Here is a 20183-nt window from a genome sequence, read left to right as displayed (position 1 = left end):
GTCTGACCATTACTCTTTGCGAACCACTGTTCTAATAATTCTGTTTCACACAAAAGTAAACTTTTCTTTGTTGAATGAGCTGCCTTAGATTTTTTGGGCTCTTCCCAAATGTTTGGTTATTCTTTGGTGTGTAGGCAGGGTATTTGAAGTCCCCATTGTCCAGTGTACTAAGCATATTTGTTTACTACAGCCTTATGGGGTAGTTTTAGGGGATGTCCAAGCCTTGATTGTGGAAGAGATGTAGTGTTCTGAAGAGGGAGCTTCTGTTCATCCTGGGTGTCACCAGCCTCTGGGACACTAACTGTTCTTGCCTAGAGGCAAATACTTCTGTTGCTGCATTTCTCAATCAGTTACCTTATCAATTGCCGGAACATCCCTTCTGCTCATAGGATCCATTGGTTAAGGGCTGGAGTAGTCTTTCACTCTTCTGTATTTTCTTTTTTTTAAAGATTTTATTTATTTATTTGAGAGAGAGACAGTGAGAGAGAACATGAGCAAGGAGAAGGTCAGAGAGAGAAGCAGACTCCCCATGGAGCTGGGAGCCCAATGCAGGACTCGATCCTGGAACTCCGGGATCATGACCTGAGTCGAAGGCAGTTGTCCAACCAACTGAGCCACCCAGGCGTCCCTCTTCTGTGTTTTCTAACTTGCCTTTCCACCTTCCCCGTGCACGATTAGGCATAGATTCTTTAATTTATTCTACCGGTCTCCTTTCTTGAGGGAATTCTTCAGAGTTTCTGTTCCTTTGAAGGACTCCTTTAGTATGACCCAATGTCCTTATTGATTTCTGCTTACATGATTTTCTGTAATTACCAAGGATTAGGCTATAGTAAAGGGATGAGTCAGCATATTCTCTGTCCTCATTTTGATCTAGCCTCTCCACATTTTATTTACATGTTTAGTAAATACAAATATGAGCTCTCTTAGCTGCACTGCAAGTTTCTTGAGGATTTAGTACTGTACTGTAACCTCAGACATACTTATATTTCTCACAGTTTAACAAACATGTGTTTGCTTAAGTCTTTCCTTTATCTAACCTGCCTTTGGTGGCTTCTACACATAGCCTACCTGCCTTGTGTTTAGTTAATGAAATTTTGTTTTAAATATGAGCCTAAGCTAATGATAGTTAAGATAGACTAGAGACAATTAATATTCATAACAATAATGGTATTTATTGAGGACTTGTGATATATTAAGCCGAGGGCTTTATATGCAAAATCAAAATTTAAAAAAACTAGTGAGTAGCAGAGGGCAGATTTAGACTAAATTTTACTCCAGAGCCTGTGCTCTTAAGCATTGTACTAACTGCCTCCTAGGAAGGCTATTCGCTAGATTTCAAAGCCAAGTTGCTGATGTGCATTACCCACAGCTTGTATGTTCTAATGTGTGTGAGAACACCTGGCACAGGGCAAACCTAGACTCTCGGTACTTTCTAGTAATTACTACACTGAAATAGAAATAATCACCATTGCCTTTTGTTATTGTCTGATACAGTTGATAATGAATACTTTTTATTTCCTTTTAATTTAACTATAGGTAGTAGTGCTACAGACTTACTATAGACAATGGCATGCTAAAGTTGTGGTAGAGAATTTAAAAAGACAGAAAATGTTAAGATTCAAGTGGGAAGCAGAGGAAGAAGTAAGGAAAATACAAGAAAAAGAGGAATGGATCAAATTGGACTATTACCGGAGACGTAATCCTCAAACAAAAGAAGATTTTGAGCTTCTTTATAATGCACTGGAACGTGAGTTTGAAATAGCCTTCACATAAAATATTAGTTTTATAAGTTTTCACCAGTAGGAAAAACAGGTTTACTAAAGACAGAAAGAAAACCTTATTATTTCAGGATGATGTCGTGGGAATCTTCGACTGGAGAATTTAAAGAGATAAATAATGTTTTACATTTGGGACAAGAGTTAAGGCAGGAATAAAATTGGGAATGCTTTCATATTAGCAATGGGTAAATAAAATGTGTATACTGCTTTTTAAATTACGTGGTTTTGGTGTATTATCTCATTTGATCATACCTGTGAGGTAAAAAGAGAAGTATTGTCCAATCTGATTCTCTGATGGTCTTGGCAATTTGTGAACTCAGAGCTGAACAATTTGGAATCCTTCAGTTTAACAGCCTATCTCTGACTCTGCTCTTTAGAGGGGAGATGGGCAATACCTTTTAATTCCCACCCATTAATGATCAGTATAAATGTATTGTCTCAACACAAGTGACTTTTATGCCTTATTTCTTCCACAAGATGTGTGCTAATTAAAAGCTTCAGTTACTTGACTGGCCAAGCACTGCCTACTCAGGGCAGTAGCTACAGTGTTCTTGAAGCCTTTTCCCATTACCTCCTTCCAGTCTCAGCTTAAATTTTGCCAGAGGCTTCTGTGACTGACAGTAGAACCTGGATATCCTGTTGTCGTCACGGTTCCCACTGTACCCAAAATTTTTCATTTATGTCACTACCACAGTTTGTAACAACACATCTTTTTGTTTAACATTAATTTTCAACACCGGATGGTAATCTCCATGAGAGAATAACTTATTATTATTATTTATTGGATGATTTCTTTTTCTGTGCTTAGTTCACATGCCCAACAAATATTGATAGAATGAATGAGTGGGTCCCTGAGGGGAAACCCAAAGATGTTGAAATGCAGCCATCTCTAGCTTGAGTAACAGAACATGTAATTGAATTCAATTTTAGGTGTCAGATATTGGGTCTATTTAAATAGCTATATGGTAACATGATATTTAACAAAAGATGAAACAATTAAACACTTGGTGTAACTAGCAATACTAATACATTGTTCTCTTTGGCAACATGCAAAATTGAGTGGCTTTAGAAATGTGGCAGTGTTTGAGGTAACAGCCTTCTTCAGCTTTACGTTTGCCTTCCCTTTCTCCTAATTGTTGACCTCCGCAAATAACTTTCTGTTTTACTTTAAACTTCACTTCCATTTTCATTTTCTCTCAGATGAAAATGAAGTTTGTTTCTAAGTGTTAAGAGTTGAAAGACAGTACTATTGGCAAGGTCTTATGTCTGTGAAAGGTCTTACTAACAAGCATGAAACTAAAGTTCTGGTATAACAGAACTCTATTCAAATTATTTTCCAAATTCACATATGAAAAAAATCAAAGGATATTTTATTGTTATTTTGCTCGGTTGACAGACAGTTGTGCAAACAACAGAAAATATGCTGAGTGAGGTTCTACTTTTTCTATTTAATGGCTATTAACTCGGACAAGTCACTCACTTCTAAGCTTTAGGTTCTTCATCTATAACAGGACTTAATGAGGGGGTGCCTGGGTGGCTCAGTGGGTTAGGCCTCTGCCTTTGGCTCAGGTCATGGTCTCAGGGTCCTGGGATCGAGCCCCACGTCGGACTCTCTGCTGAGCAGAGAGCCTGCTTCCCCCTCTCTCTGCCTGCCTCTCTACCTACTTGTGATCTCTGTCTGTTAAATAAATTAAAAAAAAATTAAAAAGGACTTAATGATCTTTGGCATATTTACTGCACAGGGCTTTATAAAGTGAAAATAAATATTGCATTTATGAAAGTACTTTAAAAATGCAAAGACATACATACATAAGTTACTGTTATATGGTAAATAATTTTATACCATTTTCTATATTAAAGTAGAAAACACATACTTTATATGTCTACACATGATTTGTATGGGAGAAAATGAAATTTTTTACATAAGAGAAGCATTTTTTAGTTTTCTTCCAGCCCTGAAATTCTAAATTAAAACGCAATAATTTAGAAGTTGTTTTGTGTTGTCTTTGAAACTGCTGCCCTCTTGTGGCTTCTTTTGGCAATTGCAAAGTTTGAATTACAGCCCCTAATTATTTTTCCTTTGGATAATACGGCCCTCGGTAATAAAAGCAAAATATATCATTTTAAGAAAATGAATATAAGTATGTAAGAAAATGTAATGGGTGAAAGTCAATACCATTTCCAGGCAACACTATTTTATTTTTATGTGTTTTTTTTTTTTCTCTTTCTTGTAGCAGTATGTTGAAGGTGACTCCTTTCATTGATCTGAATTGTCACTCTTACTTCAGAGTAGGGATCATTATCTTTAGGAAACTTCTCTTGACAGCACGAATTACGCTCAGAGCCTGTTTTCCTTGTCCATGATTCTCTGTAAACACCACTTTCTTAACTGTGTACATTTGTACAGAGGGCGCCTGATAAGACCCTTGCTCATTTTATGTAGTAAATATTTGTTGAATTGAATCTGCTAACCCGTTGCCTTGTTTTAACTTGTGCTGATGGCATTTTCTGACCTTCTCTAATTATTATTTCTTGATCTCAATCTATCTTGACTTCTATCTTCTGGAGTCCATTGACGTACTCTGGCTCTGGGCGTTCACTGAATCTTTCTTGATTCTCTCCATTTAGGCTTTCAGTCTGTGAACGAGGATTTTAAAAAGCAGATTATCAACTGTTCGTGGTGGACAAAATCTTGTATGTTCTGCTATTTCTTATTTGAAAATTGCAAGTTTAGATCTCAGAAATTTTAGAATGTGTAGAGACTTTAGGACTAGTCCTGTCCTTTCATTTTATAGTTGAACTTCAGACCTGGAAATTGGATGATTTGTCCAAGAAGTTAAATTAAGGAGATAAAATAAATATATTCTTTCAAATGAACTAGTTCCTTTAATAACTTTTTCTTTAAAAATATTGGTGGCTATTGACATCTGTTATGTACTGAATTGTGTTCCTCCAAAAATTCATATGTTGAAGTCCTAGCCCCTAGTGCCTTAAAATATAGCTGAATTTGGAGACAGGACCTTTGGAAAAGTAATTTGGAAAAAATAAGGTCACATGGATGAGCCCATGAGCCCTAACCAGTATGACTGATGTCCTTATAAGGAGAGGGGATTAGGAGACACACACACACACACACACACACACACACACAAAAGATCACGTAGAGACTTTGGAGGATGGTGTCCTTTAGACCAGGAGAGAGGCCCTCAGAAGAAACTGACCCCGCCGTCACCTTGATTTTGAACTTCTGTCTTCCAGAACTGTGAGGACATAAACAAATTTCTGTTTTTTAAGCCACCCAATGTATGATACTTTGTTACGGCAGTCCTAGAAAACTAATTCAGTATTCCAATTTTGTTTTTGTTTTTATTATCATCATCCCCATGGAACATATGTTTTATGAAAGGGGGCAGAATCTCTTTTGTTTTCATAAATGTTTTTTCTGTATAGGTAGGTCTGGAAACTGTGAATTCTGAAAGAAAGTAAGTTTTGTCCATCTACTCCTGATTCCTGTGTGTTTCTATTCCTTATCGGTAGTTGCGACATGCTATTTCTCTGATGCCCTGTTCCATTCCTTACTATAAATTTACAGGAGGTTGTTCATATAATGGAGAATTTTGTTGGAATGAAAGCCCGTTATTTTAATTTCTAATTAGCTTCACTGGATTGTTCCCTTTTAAAAAATCATACTAATAATTTGTGCAAAATGTGAAGTCTGAATATATATGAATATAAATGAATTGGAGTGCATATATATATATGCACCAGGACTTAAGTATTAATCTCAGGAGAGCAGTATATTGCTATTTGAGGTTGGTGGAATAGCTTAAGTAATATCCTAGTGGCCTAAATTTATTATTGGTCCCAAAGGTTTCTAATGTAAAACTGGAAGTAAAATAGGCTTACTTATATCATTCAGTTTTTATTTGCTTTCTGGGAACATCTATATAATCCCATGAGATAAATATTCTCAGTTATTATTTCCACAAGCAAGCAATTTTTCTCTTCATTCATATACTGCCTTTGGATATATGGATTTTGTCAAATTTTTAAAAGTTCTTTTGGTTGGTAGAACTACTCTTAAAGGATAAACTCATCAATCATAGATTTTCTGGACTTTCATAACATAATTTAGGCCTTAAATTTGCAACCCTTTTGCTGAAGAAAATTTAGCTTTTAAATTTAAAAATCTTCTTTTTCAACAGACAAAGCTGTGCAGTGTCTGAATAATGTATTCCTGGTAAGGGGCAGAGTGGATTCTTATAAAGAATATCAGTGGCATGTCCTTGGCCTGATCAGGATGATTTCAAATGGAGAGTTGAGAGGAAGAAGAAATAGTTTGGTAAAACTTTAAAACTAGATATTATCAAAGGCAGTGGTTATAACACAAGAAGGCCAGAAACAATTTATTTGAGAGAGAGAGAGAGAACATGACTAGGGGGTAGGGGTAGAGGGAGAGAGGGAATCTCAAGCTGATTCCTGGCTGAGCACAAAGCCATTTGCCATTTGTGGGCTTGATCCCAGGACCCTCAGATAATGACCTGAGCTTAAATCAAGAGTCAGCTGCTCAACCAACTGAGTCACCCAGGTGCCCCTAAAATAAATACATAAATCTTAAAAAAAAAAAAATCATTAGTTTTAAGACTAAAAAATTTGAGTCATCTTATGGAGGAATTTAGCTGGAAAGGTAAAAAACAATTCAGTGATGGGTATTTTCACATATATCAGATTACTAAACATATATATATATGGGAAATGTATATATATTAAAATATTAACCACATTTATATATTTATATACCTATATATGGGAAGGAAATAACATGTTACCCTCTGTGTATCTTCTTTTGAGGGGTTATCTTCCTGAGGGAAATTATTCTTTTTTTTTTTTTTTTTAAATCATTTTCTTTTCTTTTTTCTTTTTTTTTTTCTGAGTAAGCTCTGTACCCAAGGTGGCGCTCAATCTCACAACTCCAAGATCAAGAGTTACAGGCTCCACTGAATGAGCCCACAGGGCACCCGAAAAAGTGGATGCTTAATCCCCATCACCTGTTTCCCTCCTCCCACTCACCTCCTCTCTGGTAGCCATCTGTTTGTTCTCTAGAGTTATGATTCTGTTTCTTGGTTTGCCCCCCTCTCTTTTTTCACCCCCTTTGTTCGTTTGTTTTGTTTCTTAAATTCCACATCTGAGTGAGATCATATGGTATTTGTCTTTCTGACTGCCTTATTTGGCTTAGTTGGCAAAAACACGTATTCTTGAAGGGGGATCTGAGTAGTACCTGTTCATGGCTGCTTCACACCCAAACCATATATTTTTCAGTACTGGGGGGAGCATGCGGTTACTTGGAGGCGTAAAGTAACATTATCTGGGCCGATTTCCTTCATCTTCCCTTTATTTGACTCTAATATTATTGCTTTCAGTGTCTCAGCTTCCATTTTATCCTATTTTTTCATATGTCAGGTGTACAATATGGATGCTTATATTCATGTATAATTTTATTTAAATTGACATACAAATAAAATACTGTTTGTCAGGATATGAGGTAAAAAAATTTTCTGAAAAGATGTGGGATTTTAAAAACTCAAGAGTTTTTCATGTTATTCTTCTAGTCTGGAAGCAAGAAGAATTTGTACGCATTAACCAGTCTTTCACTGGCGCTGAAAGGAAAGCTGCTCTATGTGAACTTCTGGAGAAGGAGACCCAGATAATTGCTTCCATTGGGAGGCATAGATACATCGCATATATGGCAAACCGGGAAGCATCGATACAAGCTTTTTTGGATAAGGTTAGTAAAGTAACAATTATTTAAATAAGAATGTATCCTGGGTTTAAGAATGTAGAATAATAAACTAAAGAAGAGACTTACATTGTACGCATGTTTAAAATTGGTGTGTGTGTTTTCCTTTTTTCTGTTACAGCTTTAGACTTTTTAACTGTGGCCTAGACTAATAGTTGACAATTAACATGAAATCAATATGTTCTTAACTAAAAGGTTTTGGCCATGAAGGAAAAAATAAAGATACCTTCCTTGTGACTGTTCATTTAGCTTTAGGCTGGCTCTAGAAGTTAGAAGAATTGCACACCCTGATGAAATGGAGAGCTATTGAAGTCACAAAACGTCTGCGTTGGGGATGTCTCATAGAAAGCGACCTGGGGAAAAGAGATTTGTGTTTTTGCTTTTGCTCACCAGGTCATTAACTGACTAGAACTTTCTGATCAAAAACATATATTATTATTGAAAACCATGAAAACGTACACTTAAGGGAAAAACTAATTATCTTTTCGTGTTGAAATGGCCCATTTGATATTGATTGCATAGCGTGTTTCCATAGTGACCGATCTCCTTTTGTAAATCTGATCTTTTCCAACAATTAAAAGCCATTCCAGACACAAGAAGAAAAGATAGAGTTCTTCAAGATCTTTGCCTATGATGACTCAAGTTGTATGCTTCTTGTTATTTGAGAATATTCATTCTTTAAAAACTTGTTTTTTTTTGATACTATAAATGCCCTGTCATTTTACTAATACACTTTCCTGTTTGATCCCAATTTTCTTGTGGCTGTAACTACTACCTACAGGCTGGAACTCCCTGCAGGTCCAAACCAGACCCCTCTCAGGAGCTTCCAAATCACATATTCAATTGCCTATTGTTATTGCTCTCTGGGTGTCCCAAGAATACACCTTAAGTTGACATGTCAACACTGAAATTAAACCATCTCACTGGTTCCTCATCTCCAAACTGAGCCTGTTTTGTAGCACTCACATAATCTGTCTTCATGGATGTTTCTTCATCTATGCATTTGCTTCAGGCAGACACCTGGGCATTACTCTTGACATCCCATCCAACCACCAACCAGTTTGTTTTATTACTTTAATGATCTTCTCAGTCCTTTATTTCCATCTTTTCAAAGCCACTACTACTGCGTATAGGGAAATGGCTCTGCCATAGCACCCTGATGACCTTGCCTGTACCCGAACAGGCCAGGCAGGCGAAGACCTGAACCACAGCTAATCTGAATCCTGGTGGAATGCCCTGTGATCCTGCTGGAAAATGAGAGGATGGGAGGCTTCTGAAGAAATGCTGTGGAGCAGTTCCTCTCTTTTGCTCCCCTGGGTCCCCTCAGAGGCGGTCATGAGAGGTCTTGTCGTGTGTGTGTGAGCTTGACAGTGATTCAGTTGAATGTGGGTTTCCTTCTCATTTGGATCACTTTCTGTCTCCACATGAGGCTCAGCCTCCAGTCTCACCTCTGTCATCCAGACCGCTGCCCTAGTGACCTCCCTCCACACAGCTCTGCTCCTGCCCCTCCTTACTGTCCTCAGGGAGCGAGGATTTTCGTCATCGATCCTCAGCACATCTCACCTGTCCTGCTGTTGTCTCACTGTCATCTCTCCTCGCAACTATAGCTGCCCTCCTCAGCGGTGCGCATTCACTCCCCAGCCTCAGAAGGACCACGTGCTTTCTTCCATGCTTCTGCCTCTAGTGTTGCCTCCACACAGAACATCCTTTCCCTCCTTCCTTAGTAGCTAGCTAGCTACGTACCCTTCCAAACAAGCTCAGATGCCCCTTCTCCCAGAAGGGATCTGCTGATCGTCCTACTCTAGCCTGTGCTATACACTTTCATGAGACCCTGTTTCACTTTTGTTTTAGTACATAGTGGTCAGTTTTTGTTATATCTACTTACATATCTGTATTTACATCTGTGAATCATTCTTAGCTACTGAGTTTCTTGACCAAGAGCAGTCTTTCTCTCTGTGTCCTCCTGTCCTAGCAGGGTGCTGATCATTGAGTTTTACTAAATGCTTGTGGAGAAGGCAAGGAGGAAAACAAAGGGACAGAAATAATGGTTGTGTAATTCTGTATTTGAGGTATTATCAAGAAATTAGGCACTGTAGATACTGTCATTTCAGATTCTTGAACCTCTTCATTCTAGAATTATGCTGGAGGCATAATATTCATATTTTTCCAGGCATATTTCAAACTAAACTTATTCCTTTAGCAAGTTTCTTTATCTTGAATCCGGCTTCATCACCAGGAACTGTGTTCCTTACGTGTCTGATCGTTAACCTTACCCACAAGGGTAGCTTGGACATAGGGCAGCAGAGACCCAGGATGTCTGAAGGAGCTGGGGGCCTCTGAGGTGCGGTGGACAGGGAGGATGAGTGGCACCTGCCCTTCCTCGTTTGAGGCTAGAACTTCTACAGGAGTCCCTAGTTAGGCTTTCTCTGATGCGTTGTTTGCTATAAACTACTTTAAATCCTTCTTTTTAATACTTATACAGTATCTATCCTACTTATGTCTTTATACCCCCTCCCATCCTGCCCCATCACCCCAGGCTTCAGGTCTAACATTGTATCTAAACCTTTTTTGAATTATAAAGAGATCAAGTCCCCATATACAATATTGACTCTGGAGCCCGTTGATGCCCATTGCTCTTTCTCATGAAGTGTAGCACTGTGTGAAGTTCTTGAAATCTCACCAAAAAAAAAAAAAAAAAAAAAAAAATTGAGGTGGAGAAATGTTGTTCACAAAAATTTTCATGAGAAAGAAGGATGTGGTCTTAGTCTTTCTTTTTTTTTTTTAAAAAACTGTTAAGTTTTTGGGGTAGGAACTAAGACCCTGAAGGATCCTAAGTATAGAAAGAATTGCCAAGAAGATGGAAGTCTTTGAGTGTTGCCAGAAGAGAAAAAGAGAAAGTCGAGTGAGGAGACAGTTGGAAGGCAATGGGCACAATGTGACTTTTTACTAAATAAATGATTAAGGGCAAGATTTTATCTTTTTCTTTTTCTTTCTTTCTTTTCTTTTCTTTTTTTTTGTTGTCGTTAGTAAGAGGAGATGGAACAAGAGAAATGATTGGGGCTTAGTGTCCACACTGATTCAGGACAACACAAAAGGATGCAAGCAAGACCAGAAGACTGAAGGAAAAAGGGAAAAATTAGCCACAAGAACTTGTAGAAATCAAGGGAAAGGTTTTTTGTGAGTCATAGGTTTTAGAATTTGAATTCTAAATTCACAGTTACCTTAGCTGATAAACCAATCCTCAGGCTAAGATTTAAGGGAAATGGACATTTTAGCTGATACAAGGGAATCTTAACCTTAGTTTTGACCAAGATGTTGTTCAGGGCAAGGAAAACACATCCACAGGTTGGCACTGCTACGCTTGAAGTTGATTCTAATCCATTACATAGCTTAATTAGTCTAGTCCTTAAAAATATTGACTAACAGTGACTTTGGCCTACTTTTAACCTGTTATGGTAAATTACAAAATCTTTGTTATTCTATTTAAATTCATTTAAATCACTTTTTTGTATAGGATGCCATACTAAACATTATAGAAAACAATAGAGTTAGGGGCACCTGGGTGGCTCAGTCTTAAGTGTGTTAAGTATCTGCCTTCAGCGCAGGTCATGATCCCAGGGTTCTGGGCTCCCTGCTGGGTGGGGAGTTGGCTTCTCCCTCTCTTACTCCCCCTGCCTCTGCCTGTGTTCCCTGTCTCGCTGTATCTCTCTCTCTCTCTGTCAAATAAATAAATAAATAAATAACCGACCAATAAAGATAGATTCTATAGTCTTTCCTTGGAAATACTTCTACAATATCTACTCCTCTTTAGGCCTGTCTGCCTCTTCCCTCCCCCACATCTAGCACTGTCTCTAATATTCAGGTGGAGACAGTGCTGATTTCATAAAACTTGAAATAACTTATTATCCAGCAGTTTTTTTTATTACTAAGAAAAAGTAGCTTATAATTAATTAATCCCTGAAACCAATCAATGTCAGAGTTTTTCATATGTCAAAACTAATGATCAGAGCTATAATGCAGACTTTAAAATCCGCATTTAGCCCTGAAATGTATAGATATATAATGAAAATATTTATTTTCCTATAATTTGGAAATAACTTTGGAGAATAAAATTTTATGTTTGGTTTTAGTTTAACTTCATTGTATTTAAATATTACATGGTTTACTGAACTAATATTTTTAATCCTCTTATCCTGCACATAGAATTTCTGAGTAATGAATGCTGTTATTTCCAATAGTCCAATCAAGGCATTAAACTAATCAGCTATTATGGATTCATACTAAGTCTTCATTCTCCATAAAAGGCTTAATCTAAAGATTTTTTTTGAAGTATTAGTTGAATAATCTGTAATTTTAACACCTTTAACACATCAAACATTGACCTTGGCAGCCAATAGAGATGAAAAAAAGCAGGCCAAGAAATTAGAATAAAAACGCATCAGCCAGTTTCTAGTGTATCTTGGGTTCTCTTCACCCAAACTGTGTTAAAGAGACAATTTGAATTTCTTCAGGACATTTTCTCTAGAGTCAAGGCCATTTATTTCTTTGATTCATATACCATTTCTCACAGTCACTAGCTAAAAAACCTGCAGTCTTTGTGAGCTCTGTCATTTAAATTTATTTTTTTTTCCTCCCCCATACTCTGATGGCCAACAGCTAATGGGATAGAAAAATGCAACCGATTTTTGCTTCTCTCTGAGCACCGTAGTTCACAGGGGTGTCCTCTGTGTATGAACAAAACCCCTTTGCTGTTGTAAAAGAAAAGTTGATCACTACGCAGTAGCTTTTGGGGGGTTAGGGTTATTCTTAATTTGTGCCCTTGTGGACCTGAGTATTAATTTAGGAGGAAGAAAGCCCTCTTCTCCCAGTGCAGTCATTTCTCCTCTTCTGTGGAAGCCTGCTGCTCTCAAGGTTTTTGTTATCTCTCCACCTTCCCTTCCTTGAAATGTGTCTTCCTGCTGTTCTTCTGTTTCTCTCCTCCGGAGTCTGCCCTGTCTCAATTGTTGGCAGCTTAATGGAATTTATTATGCTCCTGTTTTCCAAAGCAATTTAAGAACATGATTGATGTACATCTCTTATTACAGCCAAAGCATTCAAAGAAAAAAGAAAATAAGAAAGAGACACAAGCAAGGTTGACGCATTTTCCTGTGTCAGAGTTAAAAAAACAAAAACAAAAACCAAAACCTTAAGGCCTGAAATCAAAGAAGCTTAGACTTGAATGAAGACCAGGTTATCAGTGTTGGCAGAAATATATCCAAGTGTAAAAACAGCTTTGTCAAACAGAATTTTTTCTATCTTTTACTGCTAACTAGAGAAACTCAAACTTCAAATCCAGGATTCTTTGATTATATTGCTCAGTTCCCTTTACTCTGGCTAATTCCTGGTTTTTTTTCAGGTTTCATCTTGGATATGATTTTCTTTTCACCCAATAATTGCTTCATAGCAACCTGTGGTTAGTTTCCTATTTACCTGCAATCATCAAGCATAATCACTCTTTATTTTAATTACTTATTTACTTATCTTTGCATATTATTATTTTTGAGAGTTCTTGAAGTCAGTATATTATTTTATTTACTCTGCCTAATTCACTAATATATAGTAAACACAACAAATATTTGTTGAATGAATGAATGAATGAGTATGGTAGGCCCTATCAGATATACAGAACTATGTGAGAGATTTATTTCTTATAATCTTTTGGGAGAAATAAAATTAACAAACAAGATAACTATAGAACAATTTGGATTTAAATTTCATTGCCCCAAGTGATTGAAATAGACACACTGGTTACTTGTGTGTGTGCATGTGTGTGTTCACAAGTAGCAAATGTGTTCACAGTAGTCCTTCAGATACCAGCAATGTTATTGGTTCAAAACATAGTAATTAAGCATTTTTATGGAAAAGGTAGGGTTTGAATTAAAACTTGGAGGGTGGGAAGGATTTGGACATTGAATGTATTTGGAAAAAATCCAAGATATTACCATATCATACCATATTATATAGGGCTAAAAACTTGGAGGGGAGATGGAGTTAAATCAGTCTTACCAGCTAAAATACAATCTAGTAGATGAACTAGGCATTTCATTAAAAGGTAGTTATGCTTGGATTATTACAAATGAAGTAAGTTACTGCCTGCAGAGCAAAAGGTTCTGTCCACATTACTGAAAGAAAGGAAATCGCATTTAATAGAACCACCCTGAAGAAAATTGCATGGAAAGATAAAGATATTAGTTAGACTTTAAAATATCACAATATGAAACTTAGCCTAAGATTGCTTATACCTTAAAACTTTTTAAAAAGGAGCCTTGAAACAAACATTAAACTTTAAGTAACACTCTGAGGCCTACCCCAAACAAGATTATATCTATTTAAAACAATATATATATTTATTTGTTTCTAAGTAATAATAATTAAATGACTAAATATTTTCTTTTTTTAAAGGTTTTTTTTTTTTTTTTTTTTTTTTTTTAGTTAGAGAGAGCAGGACAGAGAGAGAGAGAGAGAGAGAGAGCACATGAGCAGGGGGAGGAGCAGAGGGAAAGAGAGAAGCAGACTCCTTGCTGATGAGGGTCTCAGCTTGATCCAGCTGAGCTGAGCTGAAGGCAGACTCTCAACCGACTCAGCCACCCAGGTGCCCCTATAAGATATTTTCTTACTGAGCTATTTCCCTTTTATAATCCTATATAAATTTGAGTTAATTCTATCAGTCTGCTAAATTGTAGTACATTATTTAATATTAGGTTTATGTCGTGAGAATATAGATTTGTTATAGGCTTACAGCCTCTCATTTGTTGAATTAAAACTAGAACTGAAATCTAAAGTTTCTGATGAAAATTCCTAGCTCTGAACAGCACTTATTTTGGCTTTGTTCAGAAAATGCTGCCATTCCTTTGAAAACATATCAAATAATGTTGTTTTTAGATGGTTCTTTTCAGTTTTCAATGCAATTTAGCTAATATGAAATGCAAAAAAAAATTTTAAAGTAATTTAAGTCTGCAACTAAAAATTCCTCATAATACTGTCATTCTAAATACAACCTTATATTATTTCTCTATTTGGCTAGTCTGCATTCCTGATGATTTGTTCCTATACGTGGGCTTCTGTTTAAACTTTAAATTGTATCAAATCTAAGATTTAAATGGCTTCAAGTATGGCATAAATTGGACTGCAGGTCTCCAAAGCAATTACCATTCAGCATATAAAAAATCCAGCATTTGGACAATTAATAGTCATCATCAAAATAGCCTTGTTTCTGACAGATTAACATCAGGGAAAGAAACTGAGTAGCTTTATTACCACAAAGGAGAGGAGAAAATAGTGAGTTTCCACTGTGAAATTTCTAGGTGGATGCATCTTTTCTTAAAGTCTCAGTAAGAAGTAACAGGAGCAGTGTCAAACACAGACTTAATCTTCATTAGAGATTGCAGTGGTGTCTCTGGTGTCTTACTCCACACTCTATCTCCTGAATTCTTAGCCCAGGAGTCTGCAGATGAGTTTCAGGGCAAGGGAAAGCCATTTTTAACCCTCAGTTCCTGGGGTGGGCTAGGTTGGGAGGCACCAATCCAGATTTGGAAAAAGGGAGTGAGAATAGGGAAATAGGGAGTCCCTTCAGCTGGGACCACGGCACTGCTGACATAGCTAAATATAGCTGTTTGACCAGGGCATCTGCTTTGTAAGGAACTGTTAACTTGTTATAGATTTATGTTATGGAAAACAAAACCTTAACTCACAGAGTCCCGTTTTGTAGTATCTGTACGTCTAGTGCTTTGAGGATTATAACCATTGCTCCTCAAAAGTTGTTTTCAATTGGCAAAGCATGATCAAGACACATTTCTATAAATCAGTATAACCAAGAAGATTGTATTTTTACACATTCCAAATAGCATGCCTTTTCCCAAAGGGTAATGAGTTATTCCGTGTACCCATTAAGCCATTCGACATACTGATTAGTACAAACTAGTAGCAAATTCTGAACCCTGTAGGAATGTTTGCATTTTGGCAGACTGAATAGCTCTTTTATATATATATTTTTCCCTAAAATGTTTTACTTTCCCATGGTCTACAAATTCCTCAACTAATTTCCTCAAGTTTTAGTGATACTTTTATTCATAAAGCATATGATACTAAGTTAGCTTTTAACAGAAGTAACAAAATTATTTTTTAACCTTTCATTAACTGATAATTATAATATTATTTTTAAGTGTTCAGCTCCAAAGGTATGGAGAACATTGAGTGGCAAAATAATTGAGATGGATACACAGTTTACCATCAGAGCCAGAGAGCTGCAGAACATCTATAAGTGCATTCTGCTGAAAAATCTCTCTCAAGATGAAAGGCTGGATGTACTCCTAACACTTAAACATACTGTGAAGGTACATTAACTTTCTCTTAGTTTTGAGGTATTACTATCAATTTTTAAAAAATGAATACTACAATAAACTGTTTTGTATCAATTGTAAAGATGATCAATCAATGTTTATATATATGAATTTATTTTGTCAACAGCTATATTGTTTTGGTATACTTTGGGGGAGGATGTGGTTTATCATTAATATTTATCTAAAAGTTCTCAAACTATATATTATGATATGTAATAAATATAAATGTAGCAAAATGAATATTCTAAACATAAATATATCTATGCAGTGGATGCAAATACATGGGGATTAATACTCAACTCAGTTCAATAAAACAGCAATTGTCTATATATTTTGACCCTTTTCAGTGAAAATGTTATTTTTAGCAGTTTTAAAGCGGCATTAGAATATTTTAATTTTTTTCTCTTTATTGATTTAAGACACTTTAAGTGGTTGAGTAGATGGTTCTTGTTGGAAAGTAAGTCTACATAGATCTCTTGTATTTCTTCCCATTTTTTTTTTTTTTACAATTTTATTTATTTATTTTGGAGAGAGAGCAGGAGTGGAGGGAAGCAGCAGAAGGAGAGGGAGAAGCAGACTTCCCAACGTTGGGATCTATCCCAGGATTCTGAGGTCATGACCTGAGCCACACTTAACCAGCTGAGCCACCCAGGTGCCCCCATTTCTTTTCATCTTGAGAACAAAGGCATTGACTCAATTAGGCATTGACTGCCTTTGTTCTGGATTACCTTTTTAAAGATGTTTGTGTAGTGACTAACATTGGAAGATAGAAATAGTTGGGAAGAAAGTGAGAAGCAGTAGGTCCAGAGGTTGGACATGAGCATGTTATCCATGGTGGGCAGTAAAAAAGCCAGATTGGAAAAAAGAGTGCAGGTAGGGAAGAATACAGTTAGAAATCCTCCTAACTGACATACTTAGGAACATAAACTGGTTGATGACAATAATAATAAAAAGAAAACAAAACAAAGGGTAGGCTTATAAAAATAAATTGTGCATATTTTAAATAATATGTTTAACCTAGTATATCTACATGTATATTTATTTAACAATATTTTGATAGAGGATTAAGGCCTTTAAGCATGACTCAAATTCTGGATCTATTCATTATGGCTCTATTATATTAGATAGGTTATTTAATATTTCTGAAAATCGGTTTCATCATTTATAGAATTAGTTGCTTAGAGGATATAAATATATGTGTGTATATATATATGTACATATATGTTTATAAAATATAAATAACTATAATCTACATATCTCAGTGCTTACAAATAGGGAGCCCTCCATGAATTATAGGTATTACTTTGATGACGATTACTAAGAGAGACCAGGGAATCTTAAACCTGAGTACACATTAGAATCATCTGGAGAGCTTGAAAGAGAGAACAAGATTCACAGAGACAGGAAAGAGATTGAAAGAGAGAGAATATGAGAATCAGTGAATAAGGAATAATATCTAGGCCCCATTTCAGAGAAGTTAAATTGGATCCTCAAGTGGGAGGGCAATGTTAAAACCTTTAAAAATCTCCCCTAGGTCATTGTAATATGCCTTTATGGTCAAGGACCCCTGATACAGACTCTTGAGTTAGCTTTACCAAGAATGTATTAAAAGGTGCAAAAGAACCTTATTTTACAGTTACACTGACTTCACGTTCTGACTCCTCATTCAAACTGTGTTTCTTTTGATCCTCTCTTGAGCATTTGGAGCAACATACTTCTGTTTTACCACTCATAGATCCTACCTTAATCACCTGACTCCTACTTGGGGCTTTCCTTTTCAACCATACTCATTTCTGTGACTTTATCAAAAAATTATTGTAAATTATATAAATTTTCAGAAAAATATGTAGAATATACATATATATACAATTTAACAAATATGAAGTCATCAACCATGTAACCTGTCTCAGACCCCAGAACAGGACATTGCCAACATTGTGAGTATCCCTCTTTCTCTTTGAAATCCCAGTTCACCTTCTCATCCCCTAGAATGTTGACTTTCACAGCAGTATTTTCTTTGATTCTCTTTATATTTTTTACCACCTATGTATGATGTATGTATGTGTGTGTATATATATATGTGTGTGTGTGTGTGTGTGTATCTACATATATCTTTAAATAATATAGTTTAGTGTTGCTTACTTTTGGATTTTATTTAAATGGAATGATACTGTGCCTTGCTGCTTTTGCTCACAACATTAATTTGTAAGATTGGTTTGGTATTGTATATAGCTGTATTCATTTCCATACATGTGATATTCTATCAATATATGTATTCTGTGAATAAGCCATCACTTATTTATGTCACCAATTTATTTGTGTATATTTGGTTGTTTCTAATTTTGAATTATTATGGACAATGATTCTATATGCACATTTCTCTAAAGCACCTGAAGAGTGGAATTGGTAGATTGAAGATTACATATATCTGAAGCTCTACTAGGTAATGTCAAGTTTTTTTCCAAGTTAACTGAACCAATTTATACTCGTACCAGTTTCTTTTGGAATTTCTTTATTTTAGAATATAGTTTTCAGTTTGGTGGTAATTTCAAAAACTAACTTAGTGACTTTAAAAATTCTGTACTGAATATGTTTGTGTTTTATATAGGAACATGAATGTAAACTGACTCAGGAAATTCTAGAATTGATTGACAGAGAGGTGGACCTTATGATGAGAGGAGTCAAACATCGTAGTCTTGAGGGACTCAGAAAAAGAATTGCAACACTCTTTTTTCATTACATCAAAACACCTCTGTTTAATCCAGAAGTTGCAAGACATCTTAAGGTACTCTATTTTTTTTCCTTTATTCCTTTCTCAGAATTTTGAGATATGCCATAGTAAATTGAAGTACATTCAAATTTTGTTTTAATGCTTTAACTTGGGGTCCATGTGGAAGACCATCTTGTCGGTGAAATCTCTTTTGAATGATTGTTTTTTATGTCAATAAATTAAATGTAGTTCTTTGATTTCTTCTGTGTCTGTATTTTTAAGTTCGAATTCTTCCCCACTCTCTGAACCAAACTGAATATTACACTGAGCAATCCTGTTCTCTCACACTATCATGCTTTTGAACATACTGCTATTTCCACCTGGAATGCTGTCTCCTACCTCACTCAGCTAACTTTTCTTCATTTTCTGACATTTAATTCATGGGTCCCTTCCTTCATGAGGCCTCAGAGAGAGTTAAACTCTTCATTTCTGGGATTCTACATGTGCCTTGTTTGTGTTTCTTTATAAGACTTATTGTTTAGTCATAGTTATGACTGAACAGATATCCTGAGAGAGCTTCCAAGTGTAACATGTATTTGAATTAAACTACCATTTCCAACTCCCAACATGCTTAGGCCTCTATGAGGATTTTGCTGTCTCAAGCCACGGAAAGTATCTTACTGCCTTCTTACTGTCCAAAACTATTTAAAACACTTTTAAGTTTGGAAGGGAGTGGTTTACAAAAGAATTCTAAATAGTGTTTTATTCTAATGATTATATTTAGAGTTATAATTTATTAAGAAGCCGGCTAAACAAGTATTTTGCTCTTTTTTGATGTAAAATCTCAATATTTAGGTAAAACTTTTATTTTTTAAAAGATTTTATTCATTTATTTGAGAGAGAGAGAGAGAGAAAGAGAATGAGAGAGAGAGAGAAGGAGAACATGAGAAGGGGGAGGGTCAGAGGGAGAAGCAGACTCCCTGCTGGACTCGATCATGAGCTGAAGGCAGTTGCTTAACCAACTGAGACACCCAGGCACCCTAGTTAAAACTTTTAGAAAAATAAAATTAATTTTATATTTTATTTTAAATGGATTTTTTAATTTGTTATTATTTCTTAAAGATTTATTTATTTTTAGAGAGAGCAAAAGAAAGAGAGAACACATGCAAATGGGGAGAAGTAGAGAGAGAGGGAGAAAGAGAATCCTAAACACAGTCCCCACTGAGCCCAGAGCTTGATGTGGGGCTCGATCTTACAACCCTGAGATCAGACCTGAGCAGAAACCAAGAATTGGACGCTCTAGTGATGGAGCCACCCAGGTACCCCTTTAATGGATTTTTTTAAAGAAGATTTTATTTATTTATTTGACAGACAGAGATCACAAGTAGGCAGAGAGGCAGGCAGAGAGGAGAGAGGAGGAAGCAGGCTCCTCGCTGAGGAGAGAACCCGATGTGGGGCTCGATTCCAGGACCCTCAGATCATGACCTGAGCTGAAGGCAGAGGCTTCAACCCACTGAGCC

At 36.2% G+C, this 20183-nt stretch overlaps 1 protein-coding gene across 2 annotated transcripts in view; it reads left to right on the top strand.

Moving 5' to 3' along the window:
* IQUB (IQ motif and ubiquitin domain containing) overlaps positions 1-20183 on the top strand; it is a 45873-nt gene that overhangs the window by 16914 nt on the left and 8776 nt on the right. For both annotated transcript variants that reach the window (XM_044246492.1, XM_044246491.1), the window contains 4 exons: positions 1537-1747; positions 7388-7563; positions 15777-15947; positions 18562-18738. In XM_044246492.1, the coding sequence (XP_044102427.1) occupies positions 1537-1747; positions 7388-7563; positions 15777-15947; positions 18562-18738 (735 nt within the window). The remainder of the gene's footprint in view (positions 1-1536; positions 1748-7387; positions 7564-15776; positions 15948-18561; positions 18739-20183) is intronic.

The sequence above is a fragment of the Neovison vison genome, chromosome 4 (genome assembly GCF_020171115.1).
Source record: "Neovison vison isolate M4711 chromosome 4, ASM_NN_V1, whole genome shotgun sequence".
Lineage (NCBI taxonomy): Eukaryota > Metazoa > Chordata > Mammalia > Carnivora > Mustelidae > Neogale > Neogale vison.
This window is presented reverse-complemented; position numbering and strand designations above follow the sequence as displayed.